Source organism: Meriones unguiculatus, chromosome 15 (assembly GCF_030254825.1).
Source record: "Meriones unguiculatus strain TT.TT164.6M chromosome 15, Bangor_MerUng_6.1, whole genome shotgun sequence".
Taxonomy (NCBI): Eukaryota; Metazoa; Chordata; class Mammalia; order Rodentia; family Muridae; genus Meriones; species Meriones unguiculatus.
The window spans coordinates 75,897,904-75,913,619 of record NC_083362.1 but is presented as its reverse complement, the minus strand read 5'-3'; the positions used below and the strand labels follow the sequence as shown (position 1 = coordinate 75,913,619).

Here is a 15,716-nt window from a genome sequence, read left to right as displayed (position 1 = left end):
GACCTCTGGATACTGCATTTGCCTATGCAGCTCTCTGCTTTGTGGCTTTGTAACCCTTTAAGAAGAGCCGCTGCTGAGATGGCCTGTTCTGCAGGCCACCTACCTCTGTGGTAGAAGATGGAATGTTAGGCTGACTGTCCTCAGTAAGGAAGGACTTGTGCCACCCCACTGGGGCCCTGGTTAGGCTCTGGGTGTCAGCTGGCCAGGGTGTGGCTTGAAGGACTGTCTTCGAGAGCCTTCCCTCCAATCTCTCACTAAGAATTCTAATGGCTGTGGTTTCTTTACTCATGGGGCTCATTCCCCAACCTCTTGTTTTCAGGGTGACTCAGGACGGGACAGCCAACAGAGAGGACCCAAAGGAGAGACAGGCGACATTGGCCCCATGGTACAGTAATCCATACTCAGAGATCCTCTGTGCTCAGGGCAGGAGTCACGCCTCACCAGCTTCAGTGCCCCTGATCCCCCATGAACTGCAGACTCAATGAGATCAGCAGTGCTACCCCCCTCCCCCCAGAGCTGGTACAGTGCCTGGGAGGGCAGCCTCTGCAGGACTGGCCATCAGGGTGCTCCCAGGCAGCCATGCAGACAGTTCTGGTGAGGCCAAAGTCTTGAAGGGATGATACAGAGCCTGATTCTGAGCTGATACTGAGCCTGATACAGAGCCTGAGCCTTATGCTTCCCAAGAGTGCTGGAGCTCTGTCCTCCCGACAGACACTCTCCTGGAAATAGAGACCTCCCTGACCCCCTGCTCCATCTCCAGCAACACACTCTGGGGTTTAATGTTCTTCTCTGCAGATGAGAATCTCACATCAGTTTTTTTTTCCCAATATCAGGGTCTCCCAGGCAGAGATGGCATCTCGGGAAGGCCAGGAGACCCAGGGAAGGATGTGAGTACTTTGGAATGCTGGGCTCTGCCAGGGGGAATCAGTGGCAAGTGACTGGTGCATAGTGCCTGGAGCTCAGCTGTGGGACAGCTCATTACTGGGAGAAGGAGGTGGAGGGTGGAATGTGGAGCCAATCCTGAAATCATCTGTCTGTCTGTCTTATGCTGTATAGATACAGTACTAAAACCCAAACCATTTGCATCAATTTAAAATGAGGAGCCTTTTGCTTTTGACTAATTAATGTTGCTGTGCCCCTAGATCATTTTCTTGGCTTGCAGTTCTGGAGGCTTCAGGGAGGCCCCAGAACATGGCTTAGTTAGCTAGCAAGGGCTTTCATGCTCGGTCGGCCAAATGCTTACCACACAGGCTCGTGAGATTGAGCCTGCCTTCCAGCACCCATGTAAAAGTCTGCGTGTGGTGGTGGATTAATATGGTTGAGCCACAACTATATTGCTATAAGCCTTTGTAACTCAGCTCATGTCCCCAACAGTTTTGGGACATGAATGAAAGTCCAGTGGTTGGGTACGGTATTGTTCACTACATGAATGAGGCAGAAACTCTTGTTGGAACCAGGGCCCCTTTTAGTCTCAGTGTAGGGGCTTGCTGAGTGGCAGGAGCTGGAACACAGTAAATTTGCCTTGGTGAGCACCAACAGAGAGGCCTTCGTCTCTTCCTTGAGAACTCTGCTACACGAAACACAGACTAAGAGGTGCTCCCTGGCGTTAGAGCACTCCTCGGCTGCCTTTTCCGGCCTCCATAGGCTGCCAGGGAGCAACGAGGCAGCAAGTTTGATGGAATGTTCCTTAGGGAGCAACAGGGCTGGATAGCTACTCTATGCAGGATAAGAGCGGCTCTCATATTCACACTGACCCCAGGAAGGCAGCCAGCACTGTGGTGACTGCAGAGTGGCTGAGCTAATCCCCTGAGGATGAAGAATGTGACCCTTAGGTTGACCAAGCCCCTGGCCTTGCAGAGACAGCTTAGCACACCCACAGGTCCCCTGCCCCAACTTTCCACTGGATCAGTCCTGAGGTGGGAATCCCTGAGTCCTTCTGCAGAGAGCCCATATTTTAAAACTAAGGCCTACCTCTGGAACATCCAGGAAGAAGTTGCCAAGACATGAGCCCAGCTTTCAGGTTCACATGTATGAACTGGGTTTGCACTTGTTGTAGTTGGCTGGGAGGGTTGAGAACCCAGGACTCTCTCCACCGTGGGGGAGTGTCTCAGCCCCACTAAGTCAGAGCAATGGGCAGGTTCGCATTCCTGCTTCTCATTCTTCTCTGGGAACTGGCTGGGTTTCTGCAGCCAGAAGCCATTATTTTCCTTGGCAGGTCAGAAGTCATTCCCAGCCTTTCACTGGGGTAACTGACTAGCAGGCACAGCATAGAAGCGGAACCTGCTGCGGATGGGTTGGAGGGTTGGTGTGAAGCTGGTGTGAGCTCGCCAGCTTCCTAGGCGTGGAGTTTGCACTACCATAGAGTGAGCACATGTGTTGGTATCCCGTCTCTTCCTTAAAGTCACACTCCCTCTTCCACAGGGTGGCTCTGGACGGAGGGGACCTGCGGGAGCTAAGGTGAGCCACTGGACTGGATTGGCATGTCTCTTGTCTCTTACACAGTCAGCCCCAGGGATCACGATAGTGTCCCTGGCCAACAGCTTACAGCAACCCTGCCTCCTTCTCCATCACTGTCTCAAACGCAGCCTCTTCTGCGCTAAAAGGTGTTTTGTGTAGCTTCCAGATTGGATGGAAGGAGCGGAGAAGGCTGACAGGTAGAGTTTGGGGCATCCCTCTCTCAGGCACGTCCATGTATCTGGCCTTCATGCCTGTGCCAGAGAGGATTCAGTCCAAAAAATCCTTTATTTATCAAAGTTGTCCCATGGAACAGGCAAGTAACAATTTGTGCAAGCTCAGAGAGACGGCTGCTGCCCCATGACAGGTTTTTGCCCCCCATGGCCACCATCCACACCCTTTCCCCAGTCTGGCACAGAGAGCTGGGTTTGTTTAACTGCTTGTCTTGTCTCCAAGGGCAACAAGGGCGGTCCTGGCCAGCCAGGCTTTGAAGGAGAGCAGGGGACCAGAGGCTCACAGGTTAGTATCCTGGCGTGACCCTTGCCCCTTTGTTTTGAATCAAGGCTGTGGTCGCATGACACAGACTTCGGTAACAGTTCCACAGCACTTACGGCGTTCGCCGCATTGTGTAGTAATTTGAAAACATTTGACTAACCCCAAAGGAGACATTGCACAGTCCCTCCCGATGCTCTCTGCCTTTGTTGTCCTCACCCTATCAACCCCACCCTGTTGTCCTCCATTGTCGTTCCTCAGCCATGTCCCCTCACGCTTATAGATCCTCACCCCTGTCATCCTAACTCCTGTCACCTCCCCTTACTGCCCTCTACCTCGCTGCCCCCGCCGCCTTTGCCCCTCACCTTTACTGACCCTCACCCTCTAACCTCCAACCCTGACGCCCTCAACCTCTGGCCAACACTGGAATTCCTGTCTTCATAGATTTGCCTGTTCAGAACTTTTCGTAAAATGGAATCACTTGATCTGTGGATCTTTATGTTTGGCTTCTTTCAGTTAGCATAATTTTTCTGAAATCTAGACATGTCATAGCACATGGATGAAGAGCAGTTTTTCTATTCATTGGTTCATTAGCATTTGGGTTGTTGCCACTCTTTGGGATGGATTTCATAGGCTCAGCCCAGCCGCACTCACCTGTGACATGGCCTTTCACTCTCTAGGGCCCACCTGGTCCCGTTGGTCCACCAGGCCTGATTGGGGAACAAGGAATTCCTGGACCTCGGGTAGGCTTCTGAGGGTGTGGGCTGGAGGAGCTGGTGTGGGTGTGGGCGTGGCCGACGGTGTGGCATCTGCAGGGCCGCTCTGTGACCTGTGGGCTTGAGTGGGTAGCACCAAGTATCGCTGAGTGCTTGGGATTTGCAGGTGGACCCCTGGCCTCGGATGAGGGACAGCCAGGATCTGGTAGTTGATGTTTCATGCACCCTCTCTGCTTTTCTTACAGGGAAGCGGGGGCACTCCTGGGGCTCCTGGAGAACGCGGCAGGACGGGTCCACTGGGGAGGAAGGTTTGTCTGGAGAAAGCAGAGCTTTGCAGAGCTGGATGCTGCCACCTCCCACTGCCTGCCCTTTCCCTTGCCTCTTCCCCTGTGCACCAATGTCACAAACACAAACCTCCCCTCCCAGCCCTGATTTTCTCCACTGGCCACACACGAATGTTACAATTAGTGACGGAGCACGCCTTTAATCCCAGCGCTTGGGAGGCAGAGGCGGGTGAATGTCTGCGAATTTGAGACAAGCCTGGTCTACGCAGTGAGTTCCAGGACAGCCAGGACTATATAGAGGTCTCAAAAACACTCCCAACCATGAAAAAAAAAAGGTAGATACACAGTCATTTGAGGTGGCTTATGCCTGTAATCTCAGCACTTGGTAGGAGCCTGGAGCAGAAGGATTACTATAAGTTTTCAGCCAGCCTAGTCTATGTAGTGAGACCATGCGCAAATATATATAATTTTTAATTAGAAATTTAAAAAATTTTTTAAAAATGCATGCATGTACGCATGTATGTATGTATGTATGTATCTATCTATCTATCTATCTATCTATCTATCTATCTATCTATCTATCATCTATCTATCTCTTTATCCAGTGTGTGTCTGTGTACACACCACACTGGGTATGTAAGAGTCATTGGACAGTTTGGTGGGATTTGGTTCTCTTGTTCCACCACATGGGATTCAGGGCTTGAGCTCGGGTTATCAGGCTTGGCAGCCAAAGCACCTTTACTTCCTGAGCCATTTCACAGCTCCTGCACTTGGCATTTTAAAAATACGTATGTAACAGTGCCTATTTATAGGGCACAATGTGATATTCACACATAGAGTTGATAAGGGTAGAAAAATGGGCCTTTCTTTGTCTCAGGACCCGTGAACCTCTCTCTTCTTATTGAAATACGTAGCAAATTGTCTCGCACTGCAGTCATCCCACAGTGCCCACTAGAGCACTCTCCTAAACAGCGTGCTGGCTCCTGCTATGCATGTATGGTGTGTCCCCGCCCCTCTGCCCCTTACTGATCCTGGGCCTCCACTCCATCATGACGTCAGCCTTTGCCACTTCATGTGTAAGGCAACATGTGGCACTTGTCTTGCTGTGCCTGGCTTATTACAATTAAAAAACTGATCTCATGGAAACCCAAAAGGTGAGGTTATGGGAAACCCGCCCTTGGACATCACTACCCCTGACACCAGTGTGGCAATCGTGGTGTTTGGGACCCCATGAGTTGGCCTCCACTCAGCGTCTCATCCTTGTTTCCCCTGAATAGGGTGAGCCAGGAGAACCAGGGCCGAAGGGAGGCATCGGGAACCGTGGACCCCGTGGGGAGACGGTAAGGCCACCCAGTGCCCTGCAGGGCTCGCTGATGACAGGTGCAGAAAGCAGGGACCTAGAGAGGCTTGTGGTTCCCTGCTTGAGTTATTGGGCATATGGTTAAAACGATAAAAGCTGCTCCTTTCAAAATGAGTTTTAATTCATCGGCAGCTTTATGAGTGCAAATGAAATCTACAGGCTCTTAGGAGTTTTCCTAAAATGAGCTCTTCTTCTTGAAGACTCTGTAAAAAGACCAGACACCCAATTATAACCCCAAATTTTAAAATACCGACACGTCTCTTCAGCATGTTCCTCTTGTTGAGGAACAGTTAACAGTGTTCACCTGAATGACTGCATCACGGTGGATCACAGGCCTGGAGACACAGAGCCCAGGGGTTCAGAGGAGGACTGTCTGGAATGGATGGCAGGTTAGGGCTTGGGGACCAGAGTGTAAGACCTAAGCCCAGAACACTCAGGAGGCCTGCGAAGTTGAGGTCAATATTCCTGTTGTGAGGGAGGCTCACAGATTAATGCTCATGTAGATCTGAGTGGACACGACTTTGCTCACACCTGTGGAGGAGGGGCACAGAGATGGAGGCTTCCTTCACTGGTCCTTTGGTCTGAAATCACTCATGCGCTCACCCTCTGTTAAGGATGGGGATAGTGTGACATGGTGGCTGTGAGGTGTCTGGTGCAATGGCTCACAGTAACAGTCTCTTGTTCCTCTTAGGGAGATGATGGAAGAGACGGAGTTGGCAGTGAAGGACGTAGAGGCAAAAAAGTACGTATCTGTTTAAGTTTCTAGAGAAGTTCCAATTGTTGAGAGCCTCCAAGGATGGCTTCTGACATCCTTGTATCAAAATTGATTTTAGATGGCTTTAAGTTGGGATCCCATACTGAAGCATTTATTGTGTTTTACAGGGGGAAAGAGGCTTCCCTGGGTATCCAGGACCAAAGGTGAGTGCCCCAAATGATGGAGCGTTAGCACTGCTTGTGGATAAGCCTGGAGTCAGAACATTCCCAGGAGTCAGAACACTTCAGCTTTAGTCTTGGGTCAGCCACTTACTCCAGGGCCACACTGGGAAAGTCTCTGATCTCTCTGAGAGGCTCCCTCCTATATGGATGGACTTGGCAGTGCTTCTTGTCCATGGTGATTGAGGTTATGTGGACAGTGGAAGAATCTGGGACCTGTAAATACCATAAGCCATTTGGCAGTAATGCCAGTGAAGAAATAAATCCAGGCTCCTTGCAAGTGGCACCAAACTGGAGCCACTTATAGATGTGAACCAGTTAGCTATTTGAAAAGTGTGGTCCAGATTCTCTGCTGGGGCCCTGCCCCAGGGACCCCCGCAAGACTTTCTGTTGCAGACCTTGATGTGTCCCTTCTTGGCTCTCTTCCCAGGGTACCCCTGGTGAGCCAGGGGCTGATGGACCACCAGGACCCAAAGGCATCAGAGGCAGAAGGGTAAGTTTGCCCAGACCTTGTTGTGGGTGGGAATGAGCAGGCTCATGGCAGTGTGATGGGATACTGAGCTTAAAAAAAATCCTCTTCTTTCTCAACCTGACCAGTGATAGCCCAGGTGGTAGAAGTGAATTTCAAGTTTCAAACCAGGGTCCTCACAGCCTATTCTAATTGTGTTTATCCTTTGGCCATGGCCTATTGTGGGGAGAGCCTGGCACCCCTTTATCCAGCATGTTTCAAAGGTCACTAGCCCATGGATTATTCCATCACGGTGCCAAAGAGGTTTAGGACTTAGGTTGGCTGGTGTCAGTCTTCATCATTCCGTGTCTATTCGGATGTCAGGGAGCAGGGCTTAGTGGAGGGTGGAGGTGGCTTAGGAGCCTGGCACATTCCAGGTGAGCCATGCCCAGACTATGGGCTCCTCATTTCCAGGTTGATGAGATCCATTTTCCTCTCACTTTGATTGCTTCTGGATTTGTTTCTTCAACGATCATTCGGTTACCCTCCAATATTAATTGACAGAGTCTCAATTCATGCTCCAGATATAGATACATGAGACTGACGGTTGTTTTTAGCCTACAATATGGTTAATAACACTAATTACCCAGTTACTTTGATCCATAAAGACTTTGATCAGTAAAGACATCATTCTAGATAATTTTGAAACAATGGGGTAGTGTGTCCATGAATATTTATCTATCTGATTGGCAGCCACTAATCCTCTTGAACACTCAGAGGACTGTTAGTGATGGTTTGGGACAATCAGCTGTCTTACCTGAGCTTGCCAGAGTGTGCAGTGTGGAGACTCAGGCTCTTTGGGGTCATTTATTCTTCCCTCTGAATTTTCGAGACAATCGAGCCCTGTTGAAGTGAAAGACTTCTCATGGTGATAGGGAAGGTTGGAAGAGGTTCCTCCTACCACCCTTCCACCTACAGGAGCTAAGATGTTCCATCTTCTACCTCCTCTAGGGAAATTCAGGACCTCCAGGGATAGTTGGACAGAAGGGAGACCCTGGCTACCCAGGGCCATCTGTAAGTATCCATCCGGTTGCAAACACGTCAGTAGGCGGAGGGAGGTGCAATGGGTGCTGTCATCTGAGCTCTGAAAACTTTCAGCCATCTTCTCGCCTCCGAAAGCTTTCCTGTACTTGTGTTATTTGTTTCTTAAACTGCCTCCCTTTCTGATACTGTGATGGAGAAAAGTATATTTGAGTTTTGAAATAATAAGCTTTGAAAAAATGTTTTATGGGTGCTGGGGATGTAGTTCAGTGCACAGCATATGCTTGCAGTGAGCAAGATGCTCTAGTCCCTAGAGCCATTAAGAAGAAAAGAAATAGCAATTCTTTGTGTGGTACTAGGAATTGAACCCAAGGCCCCATTCATACCAGGAAAGCACTCTATCACTGAGCTGTAAATATGTTTTACATGCCACTCTGTGATTCAGGGAATAATATAAATTTACCTTTGTAATTTACTACTATAGGTTGGTTCAGAGAGAGCAAGTTGCCGTATATTTGCTTGCATCTTGTAGAAGTTGCACAACTAGACCAAATCTGGGTTTGGGGAGCACTTACTTTGGTTATAAGTCTCAAGGGAGCCACTGACTCCTTGTTTAAAACCCATCAGTCATGCTTTTCCCAGGGCCCAGGAGGAATCTCTGTGACTGATACCACTGTTTCCATATTTGGTTTTTTTCCTCTATTGAAATGCATGAGGTTCAAGGAAGGATGGACAAGGTAACCAGGAGTTGGCCAGCCACTCCTAGATGGAAAATTTGAGGGACTGGGTTTCTCGAAGCCAAGAGAAGAAGGCTGATCCTGTGGATGTGATGGGCATGGGGTGTGCTGAGCCAGTTATTGCTAGCCAAGAGAAACTGCCTCAGGGAGACAGCCAGTAGCCCACAAGATGACAAAACACAAAGGACAGTCATGAGTCTGTTCTTAGAGCTTGCAGGGATAGAATCCTGCCGAGATGAGGTACTTTTGACATGGAGGGGACATGCCATGATTCCTTACCTTCGCTTCGTTAGGGATCCAGGCCATGCAGAGCAAGCATACTGGAGGAGCTGTGTTCTCGAGAGAAGCTGTGTTTATTGCCAAGAGCAGTTGAGAGGGCCCCAGGTGGTTGTGGTTGGATTCATGGGTTATATGGATGAACCACGACCTTCCAGGGGTGAGGGGTGGTTTGTCTTCAGAGCCAGCTCACTTCCTAGGGAGAACATTCTGTCTTCAAAAGTGTCTTTCTTCTGCTCAAGCAGTGGAATTGAATTTAGACAGAGGGGCTGTAGAGGCTCAAGGCTATGTGGTGTGTGTTGCTTCCCATCACGTTCCTGTGGCTAAAGGAGTGTTTTTCATTTTCCTCCTTATTATCATTCTTAACACATATTCATTGTGCTATTGGGTTTCACTCTGACATTTCCACTCATGGACATGCCATGATTTGATTGTGCCTGCCCTCCCTTCTCCCAGCCCCCTTTCCATCTAATGCTACACTGCACATCTGCTTCCTCTCTCAGACTTCTCCTTGCTTGGTTTTACAGGGTCACAAGGGCAACCGAGGCGACTCCGTTGACGTAAGTAGCACGTTTGGGGTGAGCTGTTGTTTTACATGCCTGTTGCCCGCTCTTCCTAACACGTTCATTTCCCTTCACAGCAATGTGCCCTCATCCAGAGCATCAAAGACAAATGCCGTAAGTACTCACTCTTCTGCCGCCCAAGACAGGTCATGTTTTCACACCCACCATTCTCACAGGCAGACCTGGCTTTCATCTCTTCTTCTCTTTGTTTCCTTTATAGCTTGCTGCTATGGTGAGTATTGGTGAATTCACGTTCTTCTGAGACGTGTGGTGAGTAGGACTTACCTCTGAAACCCCATTCCCACAGGGCCCCTGGAGTGCCCTGTATTCCCAACAGAACTTGCCTTCGCTCTGGACACCTCTGAGGGAGTCACTCAGGACACCTTCACCCGGATGCGAGATGTGATCCTGAGCATTGTGGGAGATCTGACCATTGCTGAGAGCAACTGTCCGAGGGGTGCCCGAGTGGCTGTGGTCACCTATAGTAATGAGGTGACCACGGAGATCCGGTTTGCTGACTCCAAGAAGAAGGCTGCCCTCTTAGACAGTATTCGCAATCTCCAAATGACTGTGACAACTAAGCAGCAGAGCCTGGAGACCGCAATGTCGTTCGTGGCCAGGAACACATTTAAACGTGTGAGGAATGGATTCCTGATGAGGAAAGTGGCCGTTTTCTTCAGCAATAAGCCCACAAGAGCGTCCCCCCAGCTCCGAGATGCTGTGCTCAAGCTCTCGGATGCGGGGATCACACCCCTGTTCCTTACAAGCCAGGAGGACCGACAGCTCATCAATGCCTTGCAGGTCGGTGCTCTGTGCTTTGGCATCCTCCTCCCTCTCATCTTTGAGAGCACTCTAAGCAATGCCATGTTTTCCATGAAGGATCTGTGTCCTTTAGCTTCTGAAAGGTCCTAATGGGGCTGGGATGATTGAGAGCTTGTGTGAGGTGTCTAGAGAAGCCTATGGTTTCAGTATCTGTATCAGCATCTGGAAGACTGTAACTTACTTTCTCCAGGTCCCGCCATGCAGGCTGGTAGTTCCGGCTAGGTAGCAAGGCTCTGTGTTCTTGCTGGTCAAGTCGAGGTTGTTGGTGTGGGTGGATTCTGTCTCTCAGTGGTGTAGGATAGTTCTGGCTTCTCACCAACTGCCTCAATTTGAGTTTCATATGACCCTGTCCTGGGCGTTTACTTCCTATAACACATGTCTAAACTTTATACTTTCATTCCCTCCTTACGGGTAAGAAGGTCTCATGGTTAGTGAGGTCCTTGTGTATGGAGGGGCTGCTGGGCCACTAGATTCTGAGGCCCATGCACTGGATACAGCTCCCTGCTCTGTTCTGGAGGAGACGCTTCCAGAGCTGGCCATAGCAGGTACCTAGAGCCTCTTGGTGAGGTCCTCAGAATATGAGTAGCCTTAGGATCCCAACCACTATGCAAACCTTTCCTTAGCTAGGCCCCCGGGGCGGGCTGTGCAGAGGACATATCCTGATCTCACTTGTGTGTTTAGCTGTAACTGAATAACTGAGTTTTATTGAGGGCTGTTTCTAAGGACATTAGTCAAGACACATGGACAGTAGGTACAAAGGACAGGAGCCCCGACCAGAATTAGGTGTCCTGAGTCTCCACTGCCACCTGTGTCTTGTGTTTTTTTCTTGTGAGGTAAGGTTGGGTGATCTGAGCTCTGTATCTTGCCAGCTGGGACCACCACTTCCTGTCAGCAAGCTATGCTTCAATCAGTGCCACCATCCTTCAGCATTTATTCTGCCAAACTGCAGCCTGGCTTGGGGTCAAACACTAGGTTTGGAGTTCAGCTTTAAATCTGAGCTCCTGGACATGAGTTTTGTGAGGGAACATTTTTGTTCAATGTACTGTGTGTGAGCGAGGTGACCCAGAAGCACATGGGGTTATACAGATCACAAAGGAATTCTCTCACTCATTCATTCGTTACATGGATGCCACATGCCCAGCACTGTGGTGGGCAGGGCCTTTTCATCCCCTAGAAGTGATATTCTTGTTTGCCTTGTCATTGTCTAAACTGGAGAGAGCACGGAAAGGGGACGGATTAGTGTTTGCTATCTGCTGCCATTGTTAAAAACCACCACCATGATATTTTTTTAGCCCCCCACTATTTCTTAGGGATGTACCAGACACTTTGGTAAGTGTCTAATTAATCATCTAAGCAACCAGAGTCCAAATGATAAGGTGCTGTGCCATGGGGAAGTTTATCTCATTGATTTTGTCCTCTTGCTACTGTGTGTTTGCATAATGGCTCCTTATGCGTGTGTCCATCCCAACATCTCCCTTTGTCTAAACCAGATCAATAACACAGCAGTGGGACATGCTCTGGTTCTGCCTGCAAGGAGGGATCTCACAGACTTCCTGAAGAATGTTCGTACCTGTCATGTTTGCTTGGGTAAGCTGTTCATCTGGTCATGGGGATCTGTCTAGCCAGTCACTGAAGTTATGATTACAGGGAGACATTTGAATGAAGAGTGATGATGTATTGAAAGAGCTCACGTTGAATTAAGACTCAAGGCTCATTATATTTATTAACGTAAAGGCCACTCAAGGATGTGTCCTAGAATCTAGAGCCTACTTGCTTGGCTCAGAAGTATTTTTTTTTTTTTTTTGAGGGTCTAAGTTTTTTATTTTTTTAATTCTTTTTTTTTTTGTGTGTGTGTTTTTATTTTTTTTTTATTTATTTTTTTTTCAATGCAGTTTATTCAGGAACATTGAACAATCCTCGGACCCCGGGGAAAGCCAGCCCACAGCTTAAATAGCCTCTGGGTAGCCAACCGAGGCGTGCCACGGGGGCAATGCAGATAGGTCCACATACATAGAAGCAAGCCAGATCCTCGGCCTTAGCCAAATGTGGAGTTGTTCGTGACAGAGAGCACTCACCATCGGGAAGGTGGAAGGCGGAAACCAGCTCCATCTTTAAGGCATAGCATTCCGCAGCTCTCTACAGTTCCCCCTTTTTGTTTTAGACGCATCAGGCAAGAGTAGAGGTCTGATCTCTGATATTAGAAATAAATTGGGACTTTGTACAGATGTTCATTTAGGTGTCATCCACCCAAAGAGCATCAGACCCGTCTGATACCTTTTTCTCAGAGGCGGGACCTGGGGCATCAACCCGCATGCAATGAGACATGCTCTTCTCTGGGTCCAAAGCGGCTGACCCTGAGTGCAGTGCTTAGCCTCCCATCCTGAGCGTAACATTTTAGCTTTTTATGGTATCCAACCATGCTTGGGGAGAATGTCCTGCTTCAATGGCTGTAAAGGCCTGAATGATCATGGCTGCATCACACTGTTGTGAGACTCTAATCTTGCATATATACCACAGGCAAACCAAGGAGACCAACACCAGAAGGCCTGCTAACACTCCCATGCCCACCCATTCCTTCAGATGATTCATGGCTGCAGCAATCCATGTTGATAATCCTGTGGCTAGTCCTGCGTCCACTCCGGTAGAATTTACTGTGACAATGGCCACTCTCAGCTGCTCCATCGTAGTATCGAATTCTCCAGTCCAATTACCTAAAATATAGCTCAACAATTGTTTAGACAGATTTGCAGCGCAGGAGAAATTCTCATGTTGTATGCTAGTGACACAAAGTCCAGCATACTTTCATTGACAGCCAGGTTGAGCGATTTGCCATAGGGTATCAATTTGCTCCTGCAAGAGGTCAAATCTGATTGAACACCATCAAGCTTCCTTTTAGTTGAGCATTAATTCCTTTATGTACAACTAAGGCATGAGCTACATTGGCTAAATGATTATTCAGGGTCGGCTCAGAAGTATTTTTAGAGCATGTTTCTTTAAGGAATAGCAAGTGACAGGAGTGTCTGGTTTCACGGAGAACTACAAAGACATTAGGTCATCATCAAGTTTCATCTAGTGAAATGAGGGACAAAAACTGAGATATGGTTACAATTAAAGCAGTAAGTCGTAGTCTAAGTATGTGTCCCAGCTGGCTGCCTCAAACTGTTAATTCTCCTGCCTCAGCCTCCCAAGTGCCTGGATTCCAGGTGTGTATCATCCTTCCCAGCAGAGTTTCTATCTCCTGTGATGAGTGTAGCCACCTGACTCTCAGAATGTTGAGATGCTGTAGGGGCAACAAGGTAATGGGCCACTCTGCTTTTTATTTCTAGACATTTGCAATATCGACCCATCCTGTGGATTTGGCAGCTGGAGGCCTTCCTTTAGGGACCGAAGGGCAGCAGGCAGCGATGTGGACATAGACATGGCTTTCATCTTGGACAGCTCAGAGGCCACCACCCTGTTCCAGTTCAATGAGATGAAGAAGTACATAGGCTACGTGGTCAGACAGCTGGACCTGAGCCCAGACCCCAAAGCCTCCCAGCACTTTACCAGAGTAGCTGTTGTGCAACAGGCTACCTATGAATCTGTGGCCAATGCCAGTGTTCCACCTGTGAGGGTTGAATTTTCACTGACGGACTATGGTGCCAAGGAAAAGCTGCTAGATTTCCTCAGCAGGAGGATGACCCAGCTGCAAGGAACCGTGGGTCTGGGCAATGCCATTGAATACACCATAGAGAATGTCTTTGAAAGTGCGCCAAACCCACGGGACCTCAAGATTGTGGTGCTGATGCTGACTGGTGAGATGCAGAGGCAGCAGCTGGAGGAGGCCCAGAGAGCCATCCTGCAGGCCAAGTGCAAGGGCTACTTCTTTGTGGTTCTGGGCATTGGCAGGAAGCTTAATGTCAAGGAGGTGTACAGCTTTGCCAGTGAGCCCAACGATGTCTTCTTCAAACTCGTGGACAAATCAACCGAGCTCAACGAGGAGCCTCTGATGCGCTTTGGGAGGCTGCTCCCATCCTTTGTCAGCAGTAAGTCCCATGTCGCACATAGCATGTTCTGGCTCTAGCTTTCTTCTGGCCCCTACCGTCAGGTCACAGGGCTAGATGAACAGTCATAGAAAATACATCTATGTGCTGATGTGACCTTGTTCATCCATTCAACAAAGGTATATATACACGTGTCTACCCTGTGCCTTGAGTTAGGAGCTACAGTCAACAGGACATACATAGACAATGTCTTTTATCCTCCTTTGATCACTTTTTCTGCCTATTTGACTGGTACTTTCTATCAATAAGACACTGATCGTGTTCCAAACCCAGAGTTCACAACTGGATTTGTAAATGGACCAAACACACATTGACTATGCATGACCTAGCATACTGGCATGCCTTAAGGAAGTCTATCCTGTCAGGGGGCTTGAGAGAAACCTCTAGAAGCAGTTGCACTGATTTGGGCTTTTCCACCAAACGCATGCTGGCCTCTGGGTGAAACACATCTTCCCTCTTATATACTCCTCCATTATTTCAGCAGCTGCTCTGCATGTACCTTAAAAAACATTTTTCAACAGTTTCACCTTTGGACACTGGACTTAGGGCTATGGGTAATTTGTTTCTCTATCTGTCATCTCTGGAGACTGTGCTCCAGGTGGACAGTTGAGGCCTCGCATAATTCATAGTGAATGAGCACAGGCCGCATATCAAACACCCGAGGCAGGCCTATGAAGAAGGCATGTTCATGCTGAGTACTCATCCCTCAAGAGAAAGCTGAGGACCATAAAAAGCACACTATTCGCATTCTGAAGGCCTTTGCCACAGAGGATTCAGGGGAAGATGTGAAGCAGAGGTTAGCCTCAGCTCCATGCTTCTATCTTAGGAGGATTAAACAAGAGTGTGCCCAACAAAGCTTTCAGAGCTCGCTGAATATAACTGGGCTATAATTTGATGTTCAATGAGTGTCTGGAACCGGTTATACTTTCTACTTCAAGTTTCCTTCTAGTCTGGTTCACTCTCTCACATTGAGGGCATATTATCTTTAACTGACTCACCCAATTACTTATATAACTAACTCTTCAACACTAATTTTAATTTCCATATGATTCACACAAAATTCAAATTTTCCCCCTCTAGGTGAAAATGCATTTTATCTGCCTCCAGATATCAGGAAACAGTGTGACTGGTTCCAAGGGGACCAACCAGTGAAGAACGGTGTGAAGTTTGGTCACAAACAGATGTGAGTAATTATAATTGTCATTCCAGGTATCATAGCACTAGCGTAGTATAGAGGCTCTTCAGCCAGTCCCTAGGTTCATGGACGGAGACATTGAAATATGGAAATATGACTTCCCTAAAGTAATGTGAGTTCTTGAAAAGAAACATTCATTTGTATTTGTTGTCTTCTGCTGCATAATGAAATACCCAGAATTTAGAGACTTAAAACAAGAATAGTTTGCAATCTTGTGGGCTAGAGATAGCTGACCGGGTTCAGCTTGGTGGTTCTCTGTCTCCTTCCCGGTCGCCTTTACATTGATGAGAATATGTTTGTCAGCGGTGGACAGGCTGGTCTAGCCTGGTCTTAGGAGGGAAGATTCATCTCT

At 48.4% G+C, this 15,716-nt stretch overlaps 1 protein-coding gene across 5 annotated transcripts in view; it reads left to right on the top strand.

The window, feature by feature from the left end:
* Positions 1–15,716, top strand: part of Col6a3 (collagen type VI alpha 3 chain) — an 83,233-nt gene that overhangs the window by 54,604 nt on the left and 12,913 nt on the right. For all 5 annotated transcript variants that reach the window (XM_021657422.2, XM_021657423.2, XM_021657424.2 and 2 more), the window contains 18 exons: positions 320–385; positions 834–887; positions 2,422–2,457; positions 2,911–2,973; positions 3,627–3,689; positions 3,908–3,970; positions 5,224–5,286; positions 5,998–6,048; positions 6,189–6,224; positions 6,670–6,732; positions 7,699–7,761; positions 9,269–9,301; positions 9,382–9,418; positions 9,525–9,536; positions 9,612–10,105; positions 11,617–11,713; positions 13,453–14,151; positions 15,250–15,352. In XM_021657422.2, coding sequence (XP_021513097.1) covers positions 320–385; positions 834–887; positions 2,422–2,457; positions 2,911–2,973; positions 3,627–3,689; positions 3,908–3,970; positions 5,224–5,286; positions 5,998–6,048; positions 6,189–6,224; positions 6,670–6,732; positions 7,699–7,761; positions 9,269–9,301; positions 9,382–9,418; positions 9,525–9,536; positions 9,612–10,105; positions 11,617–11,713; positions 13,453–14,151; positions 15,250–15,352 — 2,096 coding nt within the window. The remainder of the gene's footprint in view (positions 1–319; positions 386–833; positions 888–2,421; positions 2,458–2,910; positions 2,974–3,626; positions 3,690–3,907; positions 3,971–5,223; positions 5,287–5,997; positions 6,049–6,188; positions 6,225–6,669; positions 6,733–7,698; positions 7,762–9,268; positions 9,302–9,381; positions 9,419–9,524; positions 9,537–9,611; positions 10,106–11,616; positions 11,714–13,452; positions 14,152–15,249; positions 15,353–15,716) is intronic.